This window comes from Hyperolius riggenbachi, chromosome 6 (assembly GCF_040937935.1).
Source record: "Hyperolius riggenbachi isolate aHypRig1 chromosome 6, aHypRig1.pri, whole genome shotgun sequence".
NCBI classification, from domain to species: Eukaryota; Metazoa; Chordata; class Amphibia; order Anura; family Hyperoliidae; genus Hyperolius; species Hyperolius riggenbachi.
Genome location: NC_090651.1, coordinates 78,585,706 through 78,606,162, shown reverse-complemented (window position 1 = coordinate 78,606,162; position 20,457 = coordinate 78,585,706). Strand labels below are relative to the sequence as shown.

General features: G+C 43.0%; 1 protein-coding gene across 16 annotated transcripts in view; it reads right to left on the bottom strand.

Annotated features, from left to right (window-relative positions):
• Positions 1-20,457, bottom strand: part of MAST2 (microtubule associated serine/threonine kinase 2) — a 292,830-nt gene that overhangs the window by 16,009 nt on the left and 256,364 nt on the right. For 10 of the 16 annotated variants that reach the window (XM_068239556.1, XM_068239559.1, XM_068239558.1 and 7 more), the window contains 6 exons: positions 13,477-13,640; positions 11,507-11,814; positions 9,377-9,592; positions 9,056-9,282; positions 7,591-7,713; positions 3,740-3,876 (listed from right to left, as the gene is read on the bottom strand). In XM_068239556.1, coding sequence (XP_068095657.1) covers positions 3,740-3,876; positions 7,591-7,713; positions 9,056-9,282; positions 9,377-9,592; positions 11,507-11,814; positions 13,477-13,640 — 1,175 coding nt within the window. The remainder of the gene's footprint in view (positions 1-3,739; positions 3,877-7,590; positions 7,714-9,055; positions 9,283-9,376; positions 9,593-11,506; positions 11,815-13,476; positions 13,641-20,457) is intronic. The other 6 variants (XM_068239557.1, XM_068239560.1, XM_068239562.1 and 3 more) reach the window with 2 other exon arrangements.

The window sequence follows — 20,457 nt, the reverse complement described above, 5'->3', positions numbered from 1 at the left end:
CCACTGTTAAAATAAACCTACCATTGAAATGATACTGTTCTGAGACTTTTCATTTCTTTGTCATTACTTTTCATTTCTTTGTCATTGGACGAACTTACAAAATCAGTGAGGGGTCAAATAATTATTTCCTCCACTGTATGCATCCACCCAGCCACTGGACCAATCCTAAGGAGGGAACCTCGACGAGGTGGGTTGACTTGATTTTGAGAAAACCTTCATTTTAACTGGCAGCTTGTATTGCTGTTTATTATATGTTGCTGGAAGTGTAAGCTTTAACTGGGAGGGTACAATATTAATTAATTCGGTGCAATATTAATTTACATTTGATTTGTATCTCCTTTGCACCCAGTTGTGGTCTGTGTAGGATGAGCACAGCTACCTTGTTTATCTGAAAGTCTCCGGAAGCCATGTTGGCCAAGTTACAAGGTGTAGCTTTCCTATCCTTATGCCACTACGGCCCATTATTGCAACTGTGTAAGAGAGAATGTGTAGCTCCTTGAATGGCTGGTTGGAGATGCGTGTGTGTGCATTCCCTTTATTTAAAAGGAAACCCAGGTGAAAAGTATATGGAGGCTGCCATATCTATTTCCTTTTAAACAATGTCAGTTGCCTGGCAATCATGCTGATCTTTCTGGTCAGTCGTGTCTGAATCACACACCTGAAGCAAGTATACAGCTAATCTTGTCAGATTTTTGTCAAACAGTTGATCAGTATGCTTGTTGAGGGTCTACAGAGCCGGGACAAGGTCCTCCAGCACCCAAGGCTGAGACACCAAAGTGCGCCCCTCCATCCCTCCCACCCCAGCCGTCACACACTGATTGCTTTTAGACTAAGAGGCGCCACAGGGCCCACAACCTCCCCAACACCTTAATCTCTAGTTATCTGGCTTGCAGTCACTGCCATGTATCCCCTTTTCTTATTTCTTTCTGCTTCAAACACAATTAGGAATGACAGCTGAATGAATTCTGCGCCCCCTCCTACACAGCGCCCTGAGGCTGGAGCCTCTCCAGCCTATGCCTCGGCCCGGCCCTGGGTCTATGGCTTTAAGTATTAGAGGCAGAGGATCAACAGGAAAGCCAGGCAATGTGCACTGTGTAAAAAAAAAATGTTGGCCTCCATAGGTTTCTCCTCTCAGGTTCACTTTAAAGGTAAAGAGCCCCAGTTGCTCCTAGTTTACATTTCAAGTTATGTGCATGAACTGTCTGCAGTATTATGGTATGAGTTGACCAATCCTAATGCATAAACCTTGATGAGGTGGGTTGGCTTGATTTTGAGAATGCTGCAGCATTCTTGGAGAACTAAGGTCCTCCAATTTGTTGGTTTTTAGATCCATTGCTGCAAGTGTGAGCTTTGAGTTGAAGCTCGGGCACAAAAAGTGATACTTGCCTAAAGAGAGGGAAGCCTCTGGATACTAATGAGGCTTCCTTTACTGTACTCCGGTCCCCGTTGCTGAGCAAGGACCTCCAGAACACTATCAACAAGGGCTTGTCAACAATCACATCGGGGGTGCTCTCCTCTTCTGTTACGAGTGCGGCGGTACTGCAGATGCGTGGGTATGGCCCCGTCTGCACAGTGAGCCAGAGCCCCTTGAGCGGCTCTGTGCTACTGTCCAGACACGGCCACACTCGTGACAGAAGAGTAGTGTAGCCCCAATGTTAAAGGAGGCCTCTGGAAAGCGACAAAGGACAGCGAGAGAAGCCTCAACAGGATCCAGAGGCTTCTCTCTTCTTAGATATGACTTCGACTTGGGTTCTCTTTAATAACTACGGTATGTGTATTTATAAAACTGCTTACACAACCTCCATATAATAAAAGAACTCCCCCCCCCCCCCCATAATAAAAACTAGGAGTGGGGGTTGTGCTATATCTGTGCGTCCCTGACACCACAGTGACAATTACCATGTGAGGAGGTGGTCATATAAGAAGTTATATCATACATTACTAGGTAATGAAATAATTGCTTTAACACTTGAAGTCATTAGAGTTTCCTAAACCTGTACTCAGGGGCCTTTAGCAGTGCCTGACCAGCTGGTAATTTCACGTGATGTCACTAATATTTAAAAAATGTGTGAACCCACTTAACTGCTGAGAGTTAGGGACAGATTTACTGTTAATCAAGCTTTATTCACAATGATGAAGATATTTCAAACCACTGTGCAAAAACTACAAAAACAAGCAATTCTGCTATAAAAACTTGACACATGCAAAGAAGAGGCCTTAACAAAAGAGCTGACAATCTGACGTCACACATCCTTTGGCACACCACGACATGATGGTCTAGAGCAGTGTTTCTCAACTTTTTCGAGCCAACTACCCCCTATCGCAATTCAGTTCGAGCCAAGTACCCCCTACCAAGTACCGTGTGTGTGTGTGTGTGTGTGTGTGTACACACCCCAGGTATTGGTGCCCCCAGTATAGATAGATAGCGAGGTATAGGTGCCTGCTCCAGTATAGGTGCCCTCAGTATAGCTAGGTATAGGTGGCCCCAATATAGCTAGGAATAGGTGCCCCCAGTATAGCCAGGCACGGGTGCCCACAGTATATCTAGGTATAGGTGTCTTCAGTATAGCTAGGCATGGGTGCCCCCAGTATAGCCAGGCATGTGTGCCTCCAGTATAGCTAGGTATAGGTGCCCCCAGTACAGCTGGGTCCCCCCAGTATAGGTGCCCTCAGTATAGCTAGGTATAGGTGGCCCCAGTATAGCTAGGAATAGGTGCCCCCAGTACAACTAGGTATAGGTGCCCTAAGTATAGCAAGGTATAGGTGCCCTCGGTATAGCTAGGTATAGCCCCCCCCCCCCCCCCCCCAGTATAGGTGCCCTCAGTATAGCTAGGTATAGGTGGCCCCAGTATAGCTAGGTATAGGTGCCCCCCCTCCCCCCCAGTATAGGTGCCCTCAGTATAGCAAGGTGTAGGTGGCCCCAGTATAGCTAGGTATAGGTGCCCCCAAGTATAGGTGCCTTCAGTATAGCTAAGTATAGGTGGCCCAAGTATAGCTAGGTATAGGTGCCCCCAGTTCAGCTAGGTATGGGTGCCCCCAGTTCAGCTAGGCATGGGTGCCCCCAGTATATATATATATATATATATATATATATATATATATATATATATATATATATATATATATATATATATATATGTATAGGTGCCCCCAAGTACAGCTAGGTGTGGGTGCCCCCCAGTATAGCCAGGCATGGGTGCCCCAAGTATAGCCAGGAGGGGAACGCAGCGCATGAGAGGGGAGCGATGCCCACACATAACGGCGGTAAGGGGGGTCCACTCCCCCCCCCTCCCTCACCTGGGCTCCCCATCAGCGCTTTCCCCCCTCCGACACATTAACAGCGGCATGGTGAAAGGAACGCAAACTTCTGCGTTCCACGCTGGAGGTCCGATCTTCTCTGAGCCTGACGCAACTTCCTGATAAACAGGAAGTAGCGTCATCGCTAACAAAGAAGAATCTCCGGCGTGGAACGCAGAAGTAAGTCCACGTTCCTTTTACCATGCCGCTGCTGTTAATGTGTCGGAGGGGGAAAGCGCTGACGGGGGAGCCAAGGTGAGGGACAGGGGAGTGGACCCCTCCCTGCCGCTATGTGTGGGCATGCGCCCCCGTTTTGCACTGAGTCCCCCTCCTGGCTGTGTACCCCCGGCTGGGGTCTCACGTACCCCCTGGGGTCCGCGAACCACGTGTTGAGAAACACTGGTCTAGAGCAAACCCTGGCGACATCAGAAGCCGTGCTTACCTCTCCTGGCTGTCTTTGGTCTTACTCTTCTTATTGCGCCGAGCCATTTTAGATTTGTGGCTGGGCTTCCGCGCTGGCCCAACCTTAATCGAAGTGTTCTCAAAAGGAGTAGTGGATATGGAGACCTTACTCCCGCTCTGAAATAAGCAATCACATTTAATATTATGAAAATGATGATCAGAAATCAGACAAGACAAAATATATACGGTTGAAAACAGAAAGGATCAATTTCTCCTATGTACATTGTCCTGGGAAAAAAAACAAAAACTACTAAGAAATCCGATGAATCTGCAAGCCTTTCATTAGCTAGTCACCATCATGTGAAGTCTGCTTCTTCTTTTAGTCTAAAAACAGACCTCAAGTACCCCCATCAGTGCATGTTTTGCAGAGAACCACATTCACAGGTGAGGTAATTAGTGTCTCAACAGAGCTCATTAAAGGTAACCTGAAACAAAGGATGTAAAAGAATTGATATTTAAATGGGGCTTCTTCCAGCCCCATAACCGCTATTGCCGTCCTCCAGAGTGGCTTTGTTTGCATGCGATCGACTGAAATAATATTACTTGAGCTAACAGCGGGTGAACGGAGCCACCCGTGGGGAAGGCAATGGTGGTGGTCATGGGGCAGGTGGAAGCCCCAGGTAAGTATCAATTATTTTACATTCTTTTTCTCAGGTTCTCTTTACCTAGGTGGATTTCATCAAAAAACACGCACTGCTGGGATGTACTTGAGTAGAGTTGAGAAACCCTGGTCTAAAACAAAAAGCAGAATTGACAAATGAACAAGTGACTGCAAACAGAATAGCCAGTCATACACATTATTGCTCTTAACTATCCTGTAGAAGATGATTACGGTACTTGCAGGTTACAGGTTAGCCTCATTGGTGTATGTTGTAGTGTGTGGACAGGGGAGCCTGGTCCATCAGGCCAACCAAGAGGTCGCCTTGGGCGCGGTGCAGTGGGGGGCATGCTCACCTCCCACCGCCAGTTTGTGTGTGAGCCCTGTGGTGAACTGGCCGCAGCCAGTTCACTCCCCGCAGCCCACCTCTCCAGCCAGCGGAGTCTTCCAGTACGCAGAGCAGGGCACGGGAAGTTGGCATCTGAAGCCCTGCACTGGAGACTATTTGTCTATTTGCCCACATTATGATTATTTTATGGTGAAAGATTGCCACATGATGATTATTTTCTAGTGAAAGATTGCCACATTATTATTATTTTATGGTGAAACGCTGCCCACATTATAATTATTTTGTAGAGAAACATTGCAGCAATACTATTTTCTGGTGAACCGCTTCTCACATTACGAATATTGTCTAGTGAAACATTGGCACATTACGATTATTTTCTAGTGAAACATTGGCACATTACGATTATTTTTCGGTGAAACATTGCTGCATTACGATTATTTTCGGTGAAAGATGGCTGCATTACGAGTATTTTATGGTGAAACATTGCTGCGTTATGATTATTTTCGGGTGAAAGATTGCCACTGCATTATGGAGTGACAAAATGGCTAGAGGCACCCCTGTGTGTGGAAGTACATTCTTTATACTACAATGTGGTATGGGTAATACTTTTACATCATTTAAATAAACAGTTTTTCAAGGATGCAAATTAACAGCCATTTAAAGAGAGTCTGAAGCGAGAATAAATCTCGCTTCAGACCTCATAGCTAGCAGGGGCATGCGTGCCCCTGCTAAAACGCCGCCATAGCGCGGCTTAACGGGGGTCCCTGTCCCCCCAAACCCCCTCCGTGCAGCGGGGGAGCGCTTCCTGGTTGGGGCAGGGCTAACCGCAGCAGCCCTGCTCCATGCGCGTCTGTCAGACGCGTATCTCCGCCTCTCCCCCGCCCCTCTGTCTTCCTTCACTGAGAGGGGCGGGGGAGAGGCGGCGATGCGCGTCTGATAGACGCGCTGAGAGGCAGGGCTGCAGCCGTTAGCCCTGCCTCCAGGAAGAGACAGCCAGCGACCATTTTACGACCAAGTATTGCGGGGGGTGGGTTGGGGGTGAAGGGACCCCCGTTAAGCCGCGGGATAGCGGCGTTTTAGCAGGGGCACACGTGCCCCTGCTATATATGAGAGCTGAAGCGAGATTTAGTCTCGCTTCAGTGTCTCTTTAAACATATACTGTATCTTTGTGCAGTCTGACATTATGAAAATCAATGTTAGTTTTCCCCGACTAGTTGTAATTGCAAGACAAAACTTAACTGCAACTCTGTCCCACTAGGTAAGCAAAAGAACCTGTCTGTAAAACCAGAGTCAGCTGTGTACAGGAACAGATAGTAAGCTGCAGGGTTTATCAAAGCTACCTTTGTGCATGCAGCAGTGTTGCCAACCTCAGAAATACATTTTTACTGACAAAGCACAAAAAAATTACTGACAGAACACTTTTTTTACTGACATCTATTATTGAAATTAAATGAAAGATCTCACACATACCACCGGCAACCACGTACTCGAATGAGGAAGAAGAGTGTAGTGGCGGACACCGGACAGGTGAAGTATTAATGCACGGCATCTGAAGGGGGGGGCTTTGATACATTTACGTTTGGGGGATGCGACCAGGGGTTTCCGTCACATTTTTTCTCGATTATCGCAGCCCTTACCACTGCATGCCTGATTGAGCATGCCAACCTGAGATTTCCCGGCATGTCAGATTGATACATGCGATCGATACATGCAACCAAGTTCGGCCTGAAATTGGTTTGATTGTCAACTAGGCATGCTCTTGGTGGCACCGATTTTTATAATATCAATAATAATTGTCTTATCTGATGGTTGATCGGCTGCCAAGTCTACAGATGTATGGCCACCTTTAGCTAGAGCAGTGTAAATTCCAGAGTGATATGTGAAGTGATAAGCAGTAAGTGCTGTGATCTTCTGGGAAAGAGAGTTTTTTTTTTTTACTGACACCACAAATTTTTTCATGGACTTTACTGACAGCCCAGATTTGTTGACTTTTTTACTGACAGTCAGTAAATTTACTGACGGTTGGCAACACTCGCATGCAGTTCTTCACTGGTGCCTGGCTACACATGGCACCCAGAGGAAGGTGCAGGCCAGCTTTCAGGAAAGCGTATTCCCATTCTTTACTTGCTGCTGTATTAACCTCCCTGGCGGTAGCACAGAGCTACGCTCGGACTAGCTGCTGGAGCTCAATGCAGAGCAGCAGGAGTTTTTACTCACCACCCGAGAGATCCAGACGCAGGCAGCCATTCTACTACATCTCCATGGAGGCTTTGAATCACTCTGGTGAGATCACAGTCAGCGATCTCACTATAGAGTTACAGCGCCAACCAGAGGACGGAGGAAAAATTGCAGTGCAGGAGCCCAGGGAGGTGAGTGAGTGCTGAGGCTGCTGCAGGCAATCTGGCAGCATGATTTTTTTTCCTGGTTTAAGGTCTGAAACTTTCAGAAAAGACCCTAAATCTGGAAATAATCATACCGCCAGGGAGGTTATTATGTTTTTATATAGTGATGACATTTACAGTCTATAATCATGGTAAAAGTAAGCTGAGGTTCTTTTTTATTTGGCAATATATTCACCTTTAAGCCACCAAAATGTAAGACAAGCCCTAAAAGTAAAATTATATTAAAAAAAAAAAAAAGGTAAAGAAATGACAAACCAGCGCTGACGTCACGTTGTAGGACAGCTAGGAGAGAGAGTTTTTAAGAATGCTAAACTCTTATAGCACACACTGTTACATGGACCTGATATATAGCGCCAACAAATTACACAGCACATATGCAGACAGTGCATAGTGCGTATACCTGGATATAATGTTATAAACCATCCAGTGTGACATAAAAGGGTGTGATGAAGACTGTGATATGAGTTCTGAGACAATCATACCTTCAGGATCAACTCCACAACTTCTGTATGGACCAATCCATGTACCGACTCTCCATTTACATGAGTGATTAGATCACCCTCACGCAAGCCAGCTTCATGAGCAGGGCCATCCTCTTCCACATGCTAAATTCAAAGAAATCACAGTGGTAAAGATGATCTACAATGCTGAGAACATTCTGTATGCCAATTAGCCGATTTAACAGAGTGTTTGTCATTACCGTTATCCGTTCATATAGAGCGCCAACATAATACAGAGCCCTGTACAAACAATTTACTTTGTAACATACAAACCTGATACAGACAGATGTAAAACTATGATAAGAGACTAAAAACTATGACACAAGACTTTTCTATGTTACATTCTGTACACTGATATTCATCTCATGAGACTGGCATTCAAAGTCTGATGTCAATATTTAAAGGACACCCGAGGCGAAAATAAACTAATGAAATAAATTGTATCCATCTTCCTTCTCCTAAAAACGACTTTTTAAGATATTCCAGTTTTATTCTATGTTTAAATCTACTTTTTAAGTTTTAACTGTTTTATTGTTTTTGCTCAATGACACATTCATTGAAGGATGCCAGAGCTAAAATCTATTAACTATTGACCCTTTTATCTCTTTTCCTGATCTCAGAAGCCATTTTCTACTAGGAAAGTGTTTTATAGTTGAAATTTCTTATCAGTGAGGGTCACACTGTAGTCACTTCCTGTCAGAACTGATTCAGCCACTTACATACCTGATATTTAACTCTTTCAGGCAGAGAAAGAAAAAAAAAAAAAGGAACACAGCATAATTATTTGTGTGCTAGGCACTGTACATACCCATGTCTATCTCATCATGTCACATGTCAGTAAAATTTCAGTAACTACACTTGGATACATAAAAGAACATTTAAAAGCATTCCTTGTGTGTAAAAAACATTTGCTTTCATTGCAGAGAGCAGTAAAAGCTTGAATTATCTCTATCTAATCAGCACATGTAATCACTGCCAGCCAGGAGACATTCTCTGCCTGTGTCTCTATTCTAGTACCTTCCTCTACTGAATAGACATCACCATGGCCACAGCTGAGTCACTTCAGCCAGCACTGATTACATTTGCCGATTTTCCAGAGATAAGCAAGCTTGTACTGCTCTCTGGAGTGAAAACAAACATTTTTACACACAGGGAATGCTTTCACATGTTCCTTTATGTACCCAAGAGTAGTTACTGAAATTTTATCAGGGGAACACACAATGTAATTTCCCGTCCAATTGATGGGTAAACTGACAGGACGTTTTATCGTGTGTACACATCCAAATTGCTCAAGATCGATAACTGGATCGATTTTCAGATTTTTTCATAATTCAACTTTAAGTACTGAAACATTTTGTGAACAATACTCATGGACAGACCTATATAGAAGTCTCACAACAGCAATCTAGACAGGATTCCAGTAATGACACAGGAAAGGCGCACTCACCCAGACTATGTGGTGGACGGTGTACACGTCGCTCTCCCCCATGTACACACGAATGGCTCGCAGAGTGAAACCATACTTCTTTCCTGCACGGTGAATGAGGATCGGTGGTCTGAGGTGGGAGACAGCGGGGGAGAAGTCTCGGCTGGGAGAGGAATCTCTGGATGATGGGTTGGAAGACAAAGAGCGCGGTGACATTGGACTGGCCAGAGGAGAGCACGTGTGGTGATCTGGACAGGAAAAGGTCATCAGTATAAGCATCCATATAGGTACACTTTTCATATTGTTTCTAGCACATGCACAGCCACCTATGAATTTGCATACCAGAAGGGATCATCAGAGACAGGGCAGTGGCAGAAGCAGATTTGATGACTTTATTGACTGGTCGGGAAGTGCGTTTTTCTCCCGAGTCCCCTGAAAGCAGGCGGTGCCGTGCTCTCCTCACTGCTAGGTCGCTGATGGCCTTTGGGGTAGTGAAGTCAGAGGAGTCTGAAGTAGCGATGTGTGCGCTTTGATCAGAGAAATCCGCTGCACTGCCAGCTGTGGATCACAAAGTCAGTAAACTCAGGGCTTCCGTAAAGGTAATCTGTCACATATACCTGTATGAAAAGCCTTTAGTGGAGTCAGCCCTTCACTCACAGCTAGGCTGCATAGTAGTAAACTTGGGCCTTGGCATTACTGTCCTGGCTTGGACTCACATTTAACAATAAGTTAAGTAAGCGTGGGAAGAGAGGATAAAAAGCTTTGAACATTTACAAGTAATCTGAGGGCCCTTTCATCCCGGGGCAGTGCGGTATTTTTACAATCAAAGTTTACGGAGACTTTTATACTGCCACGGTACGGCACGATGCGGCGTAAGTGACCATTTCGACATACTTGCGTCACTCTGCGTCAGACCGGGAGTCATGTTACTCTATGGCGACACATGGATATTAAAAAAACCGTCGAAATCGTGGCACGCATGCATATTTTAACAATACGCTTCTGAAGCAGGAAGTGACGGCAAGCGCGCATAGCTTCCTGCCTGGCTGGTGGCCAAGACAGGGAACACCGCATACTAACGTGGTGTTCCCTGAAGGCTTGTTTCTGGCGGTGTGACGGGCGCAACGCTGCTGCCGATTTGCAGTGTGAAACCAGCCTGATGATTCTTCAGTGCGGTTTGTATAATTTGCCAGCACCTGCGGATGTCATGATGTCAGTATAGGGTTGTCACATCAGGAGCGCAAACCTGAGTCTAGCATTTTTAACCCACTAAGACCCTCTTCAATGTAATTTAAAGGTGGTTAAAACTAAAAGCTCGAACTTCAGTCCACTTTAAAAGGATAATTAAACTTACAACGCACAGTTCAGTTATCTAAATATCACACCTTGCTCATCAAAAGAGTCATGGCTAATTCCACTTGGGGGTACCAATAAGTGCACCCACTGCACTGCTGCCAGCCTCTAGTAATAGCTTTGGTATTTTTCTCTTACTTCTTGTTGTGTCTCATTAAAGGGGAGCTGAAGAGAGAGGTATATGGAGGCTGCCATGTTTATTTCCTTTTAAGCAACACCAGCTGCCTGGCAGCCCTGCTGTTCCTCTTCCTCTAATACTATTAGCCATAGCCCCTAAACAAGCATGCAGCAGATCAGGTGTTTCAGACTTTAAAGTCAGATCTGACAAGACTAGCTGCATGCTTGTTTCTGGTGTTATTCAGATACTACTGCAGAGAAATAGACCAGCAGGGCTGCCAGGCAACTGGTATTGATTAAAAGGAAATAAATATGGCAGCCTCCGTATACCTCTTACTTCAGTTCCCCTTTAAAGGTCACCCTTTCCACTGTAGCAAGAAGACATGATGAAGGAATTGCACATTCTTCTGACTTGGGCGTAAATTATGTTGCAGTTTGCATGCAGACTGAATTTAAATCAATACAACAGGCAGCAACTGCATTTGGTCATCTCTACTACCAAAACTGTAGGATATTGGGATGTATTCACAGAACATTGGTAAAGTTGCAATGCTCAGGGACCACACAGCAATCTTACTATTAATTCCGACAGTACGGTTCTGCATGTAGCACAATCCGCGTTATACATTTACCAGGCACAATACCAGGGTACCGCTTGCCCAACACGTGTTACCCAAGTAACATAGGTCACGCTAATTGCACAATGCATGCTACCATACTGTCAGTAAAATTGACATGCATTCTCTACACACAACTTTACCAATGTTTGTGAATACACCCCACTGACATGTTCTTACTAGATAAAAATTATCCCATGAAAACCATTTCATCAAAGCGAAGTTTCTATAAAATAGAAACCAATGTGATCTTTTTAATACAAAAATCATATAACCTGGTCTGATTCTTCTAAGCTACAGGACAGTAAAAATCCTTTGGCTAATCTTCCAGAAATGCAATGAACCTAAAATAGACAGTATAATGGAGAGAATGATAGACAATTACCAGTCAGCGTGGTGGAAGTGCTGGTGTTACTGATGGTGGAGGAAGGTGTATTTGCTCCCAGATCTTCGTCCAGTTTCAGCTCTCGCTCCACAGGCTGAGCTGGCTGTCCGGCTACATGTTGAGGCAAAGCGGCTGGTGCTGTCACAGTGTCATGCTGAGCCAATTTCAGCGGTGTGCGCTCCTCTTCGGTGGAGATAGCAAAGCGTGGCATGTCCACCAGAGTGGAGCAACGTCTCCGTACCGTCAGAGGGGGGCTGGAGTCACTCTCTGTGTGTGATGACTCCGAGGCAGAGAGGCGCTTGCGGAGGCTAAACACAGCAGAAAAGCAAATTATACTTACAATAAACCAGAGAGAAAACATATATTACCCTTCACAGCACTGCCTGCAAGTACAATTAGGCCTGAAATTCTGACCCTGTTTAAATAAAGCTGAATGGTAGTGGATGGGATATGTGGAAAAAAAAAATGTATATAAGGGCCTTTTTCCACTAGCAATCACAATTCACAAATGCCAGCGACTGAGATTTTTCATTAATTTTGTTATGCGATTGAGAATTTTCATTTGCATTGCATTATTCCTCTTAAAATCGCTCCAGAAAGCAATTGCGATTTGCAACTCGAATCACTATAGTGGAAAATACTTCTCATGATTTTTTTGATAAAGTACCAATCCTAGAGATTTAAAAAATCACTAGCGATTTAGCTGTGTAGTGGAAAAGGCCCTAAGGTAGGAAAAGATTGCAGTTCTAAAACTGTAGTGGTAACTGTGATAGCAGTCATGTGACTACAGCCACATACATTATCAATGCAACATTCCTATAATAAATCTAGGTTATAAAAAAATGTACATGCATGTTACTGGAGTTAAAAATCCAGGGGTTTGCTTCTCCCTTTGGCGGTGCTCACTTGAGTTAGTGACTGAGATGCTACCAATTCCACTTGGCATACAAATTTCAAACACAGCTTGGAACCGGCCAGTCAAATGCACTCCCTGCTGATAGTGATTGGCCAAGTTCCAAGTTCATATCTTTTACATGAAACACTGACACATTACACCAACGACAACAACGAACATTTGTAAAGAGCTTTTCTCTCATAGGATCCAAAGCACTTAGCATCTATATCTCCAATTTCCACTAGGATCTGAAAAGAAAAGTTTTACAAACTTTTGCTATTCAATAGCTGAGAATTTTTAATAAATCCAAACCAGGTTCGTTGAATAACCCAATCACTCCATAGATCACCAACTTTGGGTAATTTAGGACCATGTCTGTGGAGGACATCTTATCTGACTCACAACAGGCATACTCTTATGTATCACGCTACAAGCACAATACAAAGAATCTGCCTTGCAAGAGTTTCACCAAGCGTGAGTAAACCGCTTTAGTCTCAACAGGTCACAGCTGCTTTGATAGTTTAAAGAGGTCCTCTATAGTGAAAATGAAAATCCTGCAGCCTGCAAGCAAAAGAAAGTTGTGTTTACCTGAGAAGCCTTGTCCCGCAATGACATACCGAAGTCCCTGCATCACCTGACTACCGGCGCCTGGCCCTGCTTCCTCTCTTGGCAGAGAAATCGCCAAGCTATTTACTACAGTAAATGGCTTGGAGTTTTTCTCCGGGGAGAGAGAGAGAGAGGAGGCGGGGCCAGGCGCCGGAAGTCGGGTGATGCAGGGACTTCGGGACAGCATCGCGAGACAAGGCTTCTCGGGTAAATACAACTTATTTTGATTGCAGGCTGCAGGATTGTCATTTTCACTCTGGAGGTCCCCTTTAATGACCCACACAATATCATGTAGGTGGTTTAAACATTTTGGCTCTGCTAGAAAAACCATCTGTGCAAAAATATACCATAACAGAGAAGTTTAATTGCTTTTTTTTTGGCTAGAAATATGACGTACAGACTGAGATTTGCTGTAGGAGTCCCTGCAGCAGATGTCTGGCAGATAAGAGCAGTAAAGAGAAACATTTACATTTCAGGAGATCCGATGACCCAGTTCCGGTCTCTGTGCTTCAGCCCACCCAAGCTGTCTAACTTGTCATCCTTCTCATCACTGAGGCTGCGCTTTGCTGGGGGCGGAGTCCTCTCTTCATGAATGGACAAGCGTTCCATGCTACTGTATACCTGGAAATGAGTCTAAATTAAATTAAATGACATTTTAATTAAAATCCATACCCCAAACAGGAACCTAAAACAAACAATGTTCCTGTTTGTAGAAAACACACAGAATCCCCCTGTCCTCTACTGCTAGTGGTTCCCATCCTCACTCGTACAATTATACTGTAAAATGCGGGTAGACCTCTTTATAGTATACACGAAGTGAGAGGCTGTCATATTTATTTCCTTTTAAACAATTCCAGTTGCCTGGCATACTGCTGGCCTTTCTGGGTTCAGTAGTGTCTGAAACACACACCTGGAACAAGCTTGTGGCTAATCCAGTCACCTGACCTGCATGCTTGCTCTGGGTCCATGGCTAAATGTATTAGAGGCAGAGGATCAGAAGGCAATTCACTTTGTTTAAAAAGAAAATATGTCAGCCTCCATATCCCTTTCAGTTCAGGTGTCGTTTAAAATATTTCAGATATTTAAGATAGTAAAGGACAACTGAAATTAGAGGGATATGGAAGCTGTCACATTTATTTCCTTTTAAGCAATGCCAGTTGCCTGGCAGTCCTGCTGATCCTTTATCTCTAATACTTCTAGCAATAGACCCTGATGCAGATCAGAGGTTTCTGACATTGCCAGATTTGACAAGATTAGCTGCATGCTTGTTCCTGATGTGATTCAGACACTTAGATGTACAGAGGCGCCAAAAGGATAAAATATGCTAAAATGTTTAAAATATTCGGGTGGCGGTGGTGGACCGGCCACACAGAAATAGACTCGATGCTGTCGCTTAAGATAAAGACAATTTATTCACATACTCCATGAACAGAACCGCAACTCGTTTCACGGGTATGTTCCCGCTTCCTCAGGCAATAAACAGATAGGAGTACACAGTACAGTCTCAAGGTCACGAATAGCGCCACTGTTTCAGACACTATTGCAGCTAAATACACCAACAGGACTGCCAGGCAACTGATATTGTTTAAAAAGAAATAAATATGGCAGACTGTATATTACTCTGCCTTCAGATGTCCTATAAATCAATTCAGATGCATGAAGTGTGGTCACATTATGGGTGGTACAAGTGAACAATAGTCTTGGTGACGTCCAGATACCAGTGGCCCATTGGTTTAATAGCAAGCTGATCATTATCTTCACTAAACAGCTTTCCTCCTTATTCTAGTGCAGTCACTTTTTGCAGGTACACTTTATAGACTAAACAATTCTTGACTGTCCATTGATGTGTATTGTATGTGCATTACAAAGCACTGCGGCCCCTGCAAAACTTGTAGAAACATGTAAGGCCACATACACACATCAGACCATAGTCTTTGGAAAAAGGAAGATCACAGTCCAATCTTACCACCCTTCATGTAGTATGAGAGCCATACCTACACAGCCTTTTCTATGGAGCTGAACTCCACATCAGAAAAAAATCTTTGCAAAATGCTGCACACACAGATGCTGTACAGACACAAAAGATCAGTATCTGCAAAAGATCTGTACCTGCCAAAAATCCATTCCTGCAAATTGCAAAGATAGTCTATGAGATCTGCAGATCATCATACACACATGATTTAACTGACACTCATCTACAGATCAGATCCACCAGGATGGATTTTCAGATCTGCAGATGATTGCTTGATCTGCAGATGATTGTCAGTTAAATCATGTGTGTATGATGATCTGCAGATCTCATAGACTATCTTGCAATTTGCAGGAATGGATTTTTGGCAGGAACAGATCTTTTGCAGATACTGATCTTTTGTGTCTGTACAGCATCTGTGTGTGCAGCATCTTGCAAAGATTTTTTTCTGATGTGAAGTTCAGCTCCATAGAAAAGACTGTGTAGAGTATGGCTCTCATACTACATGAAGGGTGGTAAGATTGGTCTGTGATCTTTCATTTTCCAAAGACTATGGTCTGATGTGTGTATGAGCCTTTAGTTTACCCATTACCCTAGGGCTTCTTAAAGCGATTCATACAATGTTCATCTCGTGAGACTAATCACTTTGCTTGGATCTCAATGAGATCTACTAGAGGTGCAATTTTCAGTCCCCACAATGATTTCCCTCAGTCACACACTGGCAAAATGAAGCTGCATCATAAATCTGTTTATATGATTAATAATGCCAGGGCCGGATTTACCATAAGGCACTCCCCTTCCCCAGTGCCCCTCTCTCTCCTTCAATATACAGAGTCCAGAGCAGAGCATAAATGAGAGGTAGCTCACCTGGATCTAATACTTGGAGGCACCTCAAGCTACCCAATATTAAGAGTACTGAAAGGTTGTAATAATGTGCTGCTTAAATCACCCCGATATTAAAATATATACAGCACATCACAATTTCTTAAAAATGACATCATTGCTTCAACTAGTCAGCAGCACATTCCTCCAGACAGTGCTTTACAGATACATTAATAATTAACACTCTAGAAGTTCCAGGCACCTGAATACAAAACCTGTATTTCAATACCCAGTTGGTATATTACCATACAAGCCACTGTGACAGAGATCTGAAGACTCAGACCTATTCATGCATTGTTGTTAAAAAACCTGGTCTATTGAGAAATTAACACATGTAACAAAGTCTACCTCTGCCAGTTGTTTACAGAATAACAAATCCTATTGTCTCTGCTGTCTGTACCATGTCTATGCTATTGTTTCAAATATTTTCTATGTGCACTCCGGTCTAATCTGGTTTTTCCCTAACATCAGGGTGTATATAAGATTGACCTGTAAATAAAGATTTCAGATGCTGTTCCACCAATTTAAGTGTTTGTGGTTCTGTATCTCCCAGCTGGAAGAGAGGGTATTCACTTGGATTGGGGGAGAACTTTAACCTGGGTTGCAGATTATTCTGCTAAGTCATCTTGTAGCTGCCTCCACTGAAATTGAGCTAACAGTTTGGTGTCGAGAAGTTGGATCCGCCATATACAGTATCGGGTGAGTAATTCTATTTTTTGATTACCACCCTATACTGTCAGAGCGGATTAATAGAACCCGGAGGGAAAGTGCTTCTGTAGCGCCTCTCCCAGGAATCTGATATTCCTAAAGTAAATAGCGGGTCTGATGCCCCAATTAAGAAAGCAGTACTGTGTGTCTAAGTGAATATTCTCTCTAAACCTTGTATATTGTTGTATAGTAGCTTAAGTGAATTTTAGTTATATAAGATTGCATGTTACTGTATAGATTTGTGTAGATTGTATGCGAGGTTAAGCTGAGATTGAAGGTATAAACTTGTCCACAGAGGATAGTTAAAATTCAAACCATAAATCGGGTGTAGATAAACCTATAGAAACTATAGAAGAATCACATAAGCTGGAGACCAGGTTTGCCAGTAAAGTCTAATACTGACGTCACCATCCCTAGATAAACCTTCAAACTCAGCTAATCTCACTCTATTTTTTTTTAGCTTAGCATAATGGGAAAGTCTCAAAGGTAAGGGGACTCCCAAGGGTTATTTTTGATTTATGATGTATCATATTCTGTGATGCTGTTTAATGCGGATATATAGATTTGTAAGTTTTAGAAAAAATCATGTTCCACAATTTGCTTTGAATCTTATTTCTGACTAACTCTATTTAGGAGTTTCATTTTTTTTTCTTTCTCGGAGACACTCAGCAGTTGCAGGTGTCTCTCTGGACCAGGACATTTTGAATGGGCATTGCGGCCGCAGGATAACTTTTTTTATCAGTCCCTCCAAAATGTTCTGGCCTGGCTACTAGATGTTTCTGAGCCTTTTCTTCTAATTACTATAAATGTGTTTGTCTATCTCCTCTCACTGTAGTTTCTGTGGAACTGTGATTTAAATTGCTTGTGTATGACTGGTTGCACTTTTTCAGCTAGGTTGTACTTTAAATATGCATCTCTGGACATCTGCTCAGAGTTGTTGCAGGTTTCTACCCCCTCCCTCCATGTATTGGGAGAGACTTGTGTTAATGCTTTTGTTTTTTCTCTTTCCTCTTCCCTGAAAAGACTGGGGGCAATGAGGAGAGTGTCAGGAAACAGAAACAAAAGAAGATCCCAGCTATATGTTGTTTGTCTGTTTGTGTATGTGTCTGTGCACAGAGAGTATCCAAATATTTTTTTTAGAGTTAGGAATAAACCTCTTAATTTAATTGATCGTTTTTTTCTACAGTCAGAAAAGTCAAAAGCTAAATTATTGTTGGAGTCTAAGGTATGCGGACTGTGGTTATGTAAATGTGCATGTGTTGTCTTTCTTTGTCTACTATAGGAGAGGGTTTGTAAATTGTCTTGAGGCAAGGCAGGTGAGATTGAATGTGTAATTGGTTTTCACCTCATATAATGAATGACCCATGCACAAAGTTGCTGGCCATTGTGATGTTTTGAATTTAGTGTTTTGCAAAGGAAACAATTTATTTCGGGTGAACCAGATGTAACATGTCTTAAAATTTGTAATTTAAAGTTGGTTATAAAAAATTAACATACGGAAAGGCATGTTCCATCTGAAGTTTTTTGTTTTTCATGTGGGTTTTTTTTTTTGTCAGGTATTTTTGCATATACCTGAGAATTCAAAGCACACAACAGTTTTGCTGTCAATGGGTGAATTAGGTTTGTAAATCTTCCAGTAGGAATTAAGTTGCTGTGAATGAAATGTAATCATTTTAACTTGAGCTTGCACTCATGCCGATATGAATGTAATGTAGAGATTGTGTCCAAAATCATATTGCTCAAATTACTAGAAGTTATGCTCATGCCAGGTTTTCTGTTCATATTGCCAAGAATAATGCAAACAATTGTGTGAATGTTTGGGTACGTGTATAATATTAATGGTGATGAGTCCCTTAAGCAAAGTGACATACTTATATTTTTTCACTTGTAATTGTGTAAAATTCTAACAAATGCTTTTACAGCAATTTCTTTGTTGGTTTCTGGTCTGTCTCTGGTTACAATCTGAGGGGTGTGGGAAACAAACCCTGGTGTTGGTGCATTTGGGGAGGGTTTTGAACAGCAGACGTTGACCCCCTGTACCACCTACTGTGCACAGGGTGAGATGGGGGGCCAACTAAACCTGCAAGTGGCTGAATCACACAGCCTCATAACCCGGCCCACATCAGTGTTCTAACATGCCTGGAGAGGGTGGAGACAAATATGTCATGTAAAATACTTATTGGTTGATTTGATTGTAATTGTCTCCATATGTCTGTTTGTATTGATACTGTGCTGTATAAAGCAAGGTCAGAGAAATGTGTTTAAGTGTCAGAACTCTATAGTACTAGGATTTACAGACAGTATGATGTTAGTAAAAGAAATTTGAATAGAGAGAGTAACCTTTGTCAAAAATATTGTTACATAGCTACGCATGTGGTAAATAGGTTGCACACACCCACTAAGCTGTTTAACTTCTTATTACCATTGAGGACCTCTACATAACTGCTTTGATTGAGACTGAGCTATCAATTACTTGGCTCATGCAGTTTGACAAACCTTGAACTCTTGTCTGATTCATCTTTACTAATTTGCCTGCACAAGTGTTCTTTATTACCTGTTCACTTGGAGACCTGCCTGTGATATCACCTGATTATGGAATACTTTGGAGATCATCTGATATGATTCTCCTGCACTGATGCAGCCCTAGAAGGATGACCCTCTGCTGTAAGGATGAGCCCTTCCTGCACCTGCCCTCCTCCTGTGTTGGTGATGGCTGCTTCAAGCCTTTCTTTTGTGTCATCCTTTGGGAAGAACTCCGCCTCTGCTGTTGCAACTGTGAGGTTTCTCAACTGGGATGAGAAGTTGAGTCTGCCCTTCCCTGCCTTCTACAACCTGGCTGCAATTGCTACATCCTTGTTATAAATCTGTTTCCATTTCTTTTGTGGGTGCCCAATGCCATACAATGAAACTGCTAACAAAAAGGCACTGGGTGTAGCCACGGTGATTACACGGCCAGCTCTCAGCCGCCACTGTCTGTTTGCCCCGAGACAGTGAGAGCTTGGCAGAAAAACATCTGCATTCATCATGAGGGCTTGTGGTGATGAATTCACCGTCCTCCTTCACCCTTCAAATGAACAATATTCTACTCTGCAATAATGAACTGACATTTCCTGGACCCACTCGAGGATCATTTTTTTTCCAAAATGCATTAAGGAGTTCTAACCTTATGGGTGGGGTGTGGCTTTAGGCAACCTGTTACAGTTTACCACATTCAGTTTTCCATTAAGTTATGCAGGGCTAGATTAGGATGATATACTAGCAAAGCTAACTACTGTTAATTCATCGTGTAGTTGTGTAACCCTTTAAACTGTATATTGTATTTGTGTACCAATGACAACACTAACTCATTGATCTCTAACATACATAGAGCTGTGCATAGTATCTAAGTGATCCCGCCCTTTCCTTTAGAAAAAGTTGGGATCAAAGGTTGGGTTGAAAGGTTGTAATAATGTGCTGCTTAAATCACCCCGATATTAAAATATATACAGCACATCACAATTTCTTAAAAATGACATCATTGCTTCAACTAGTCAGCAGCACATTCCTCCAGACAGTGCTTTACAGATACATTAATAATTAACACTCTAGAAGTTCCAGGCACCTGAATACAAAACCTGTATTTCAATACCCAGTTGGTATATTACCATACAAGCCACTGTGACAGAGATCTGAAGACTCAGACCTATTCATGCATTGTTGTTAAAAAACCTGGTCTATTGAGAAATTAACACATGTAACAAAGTCTACCTCTGCCAGTTGTTTACAGAATAACAAATCCTATTGTCTCTGCTGTCTGTACCATGTCTATGCTATTGTTTCAAATATTTTCTATGTGCACTCCGGTCTAATCTGGTTTTTCCCTAACATCAGGGTGTATATAAGATTGACCTG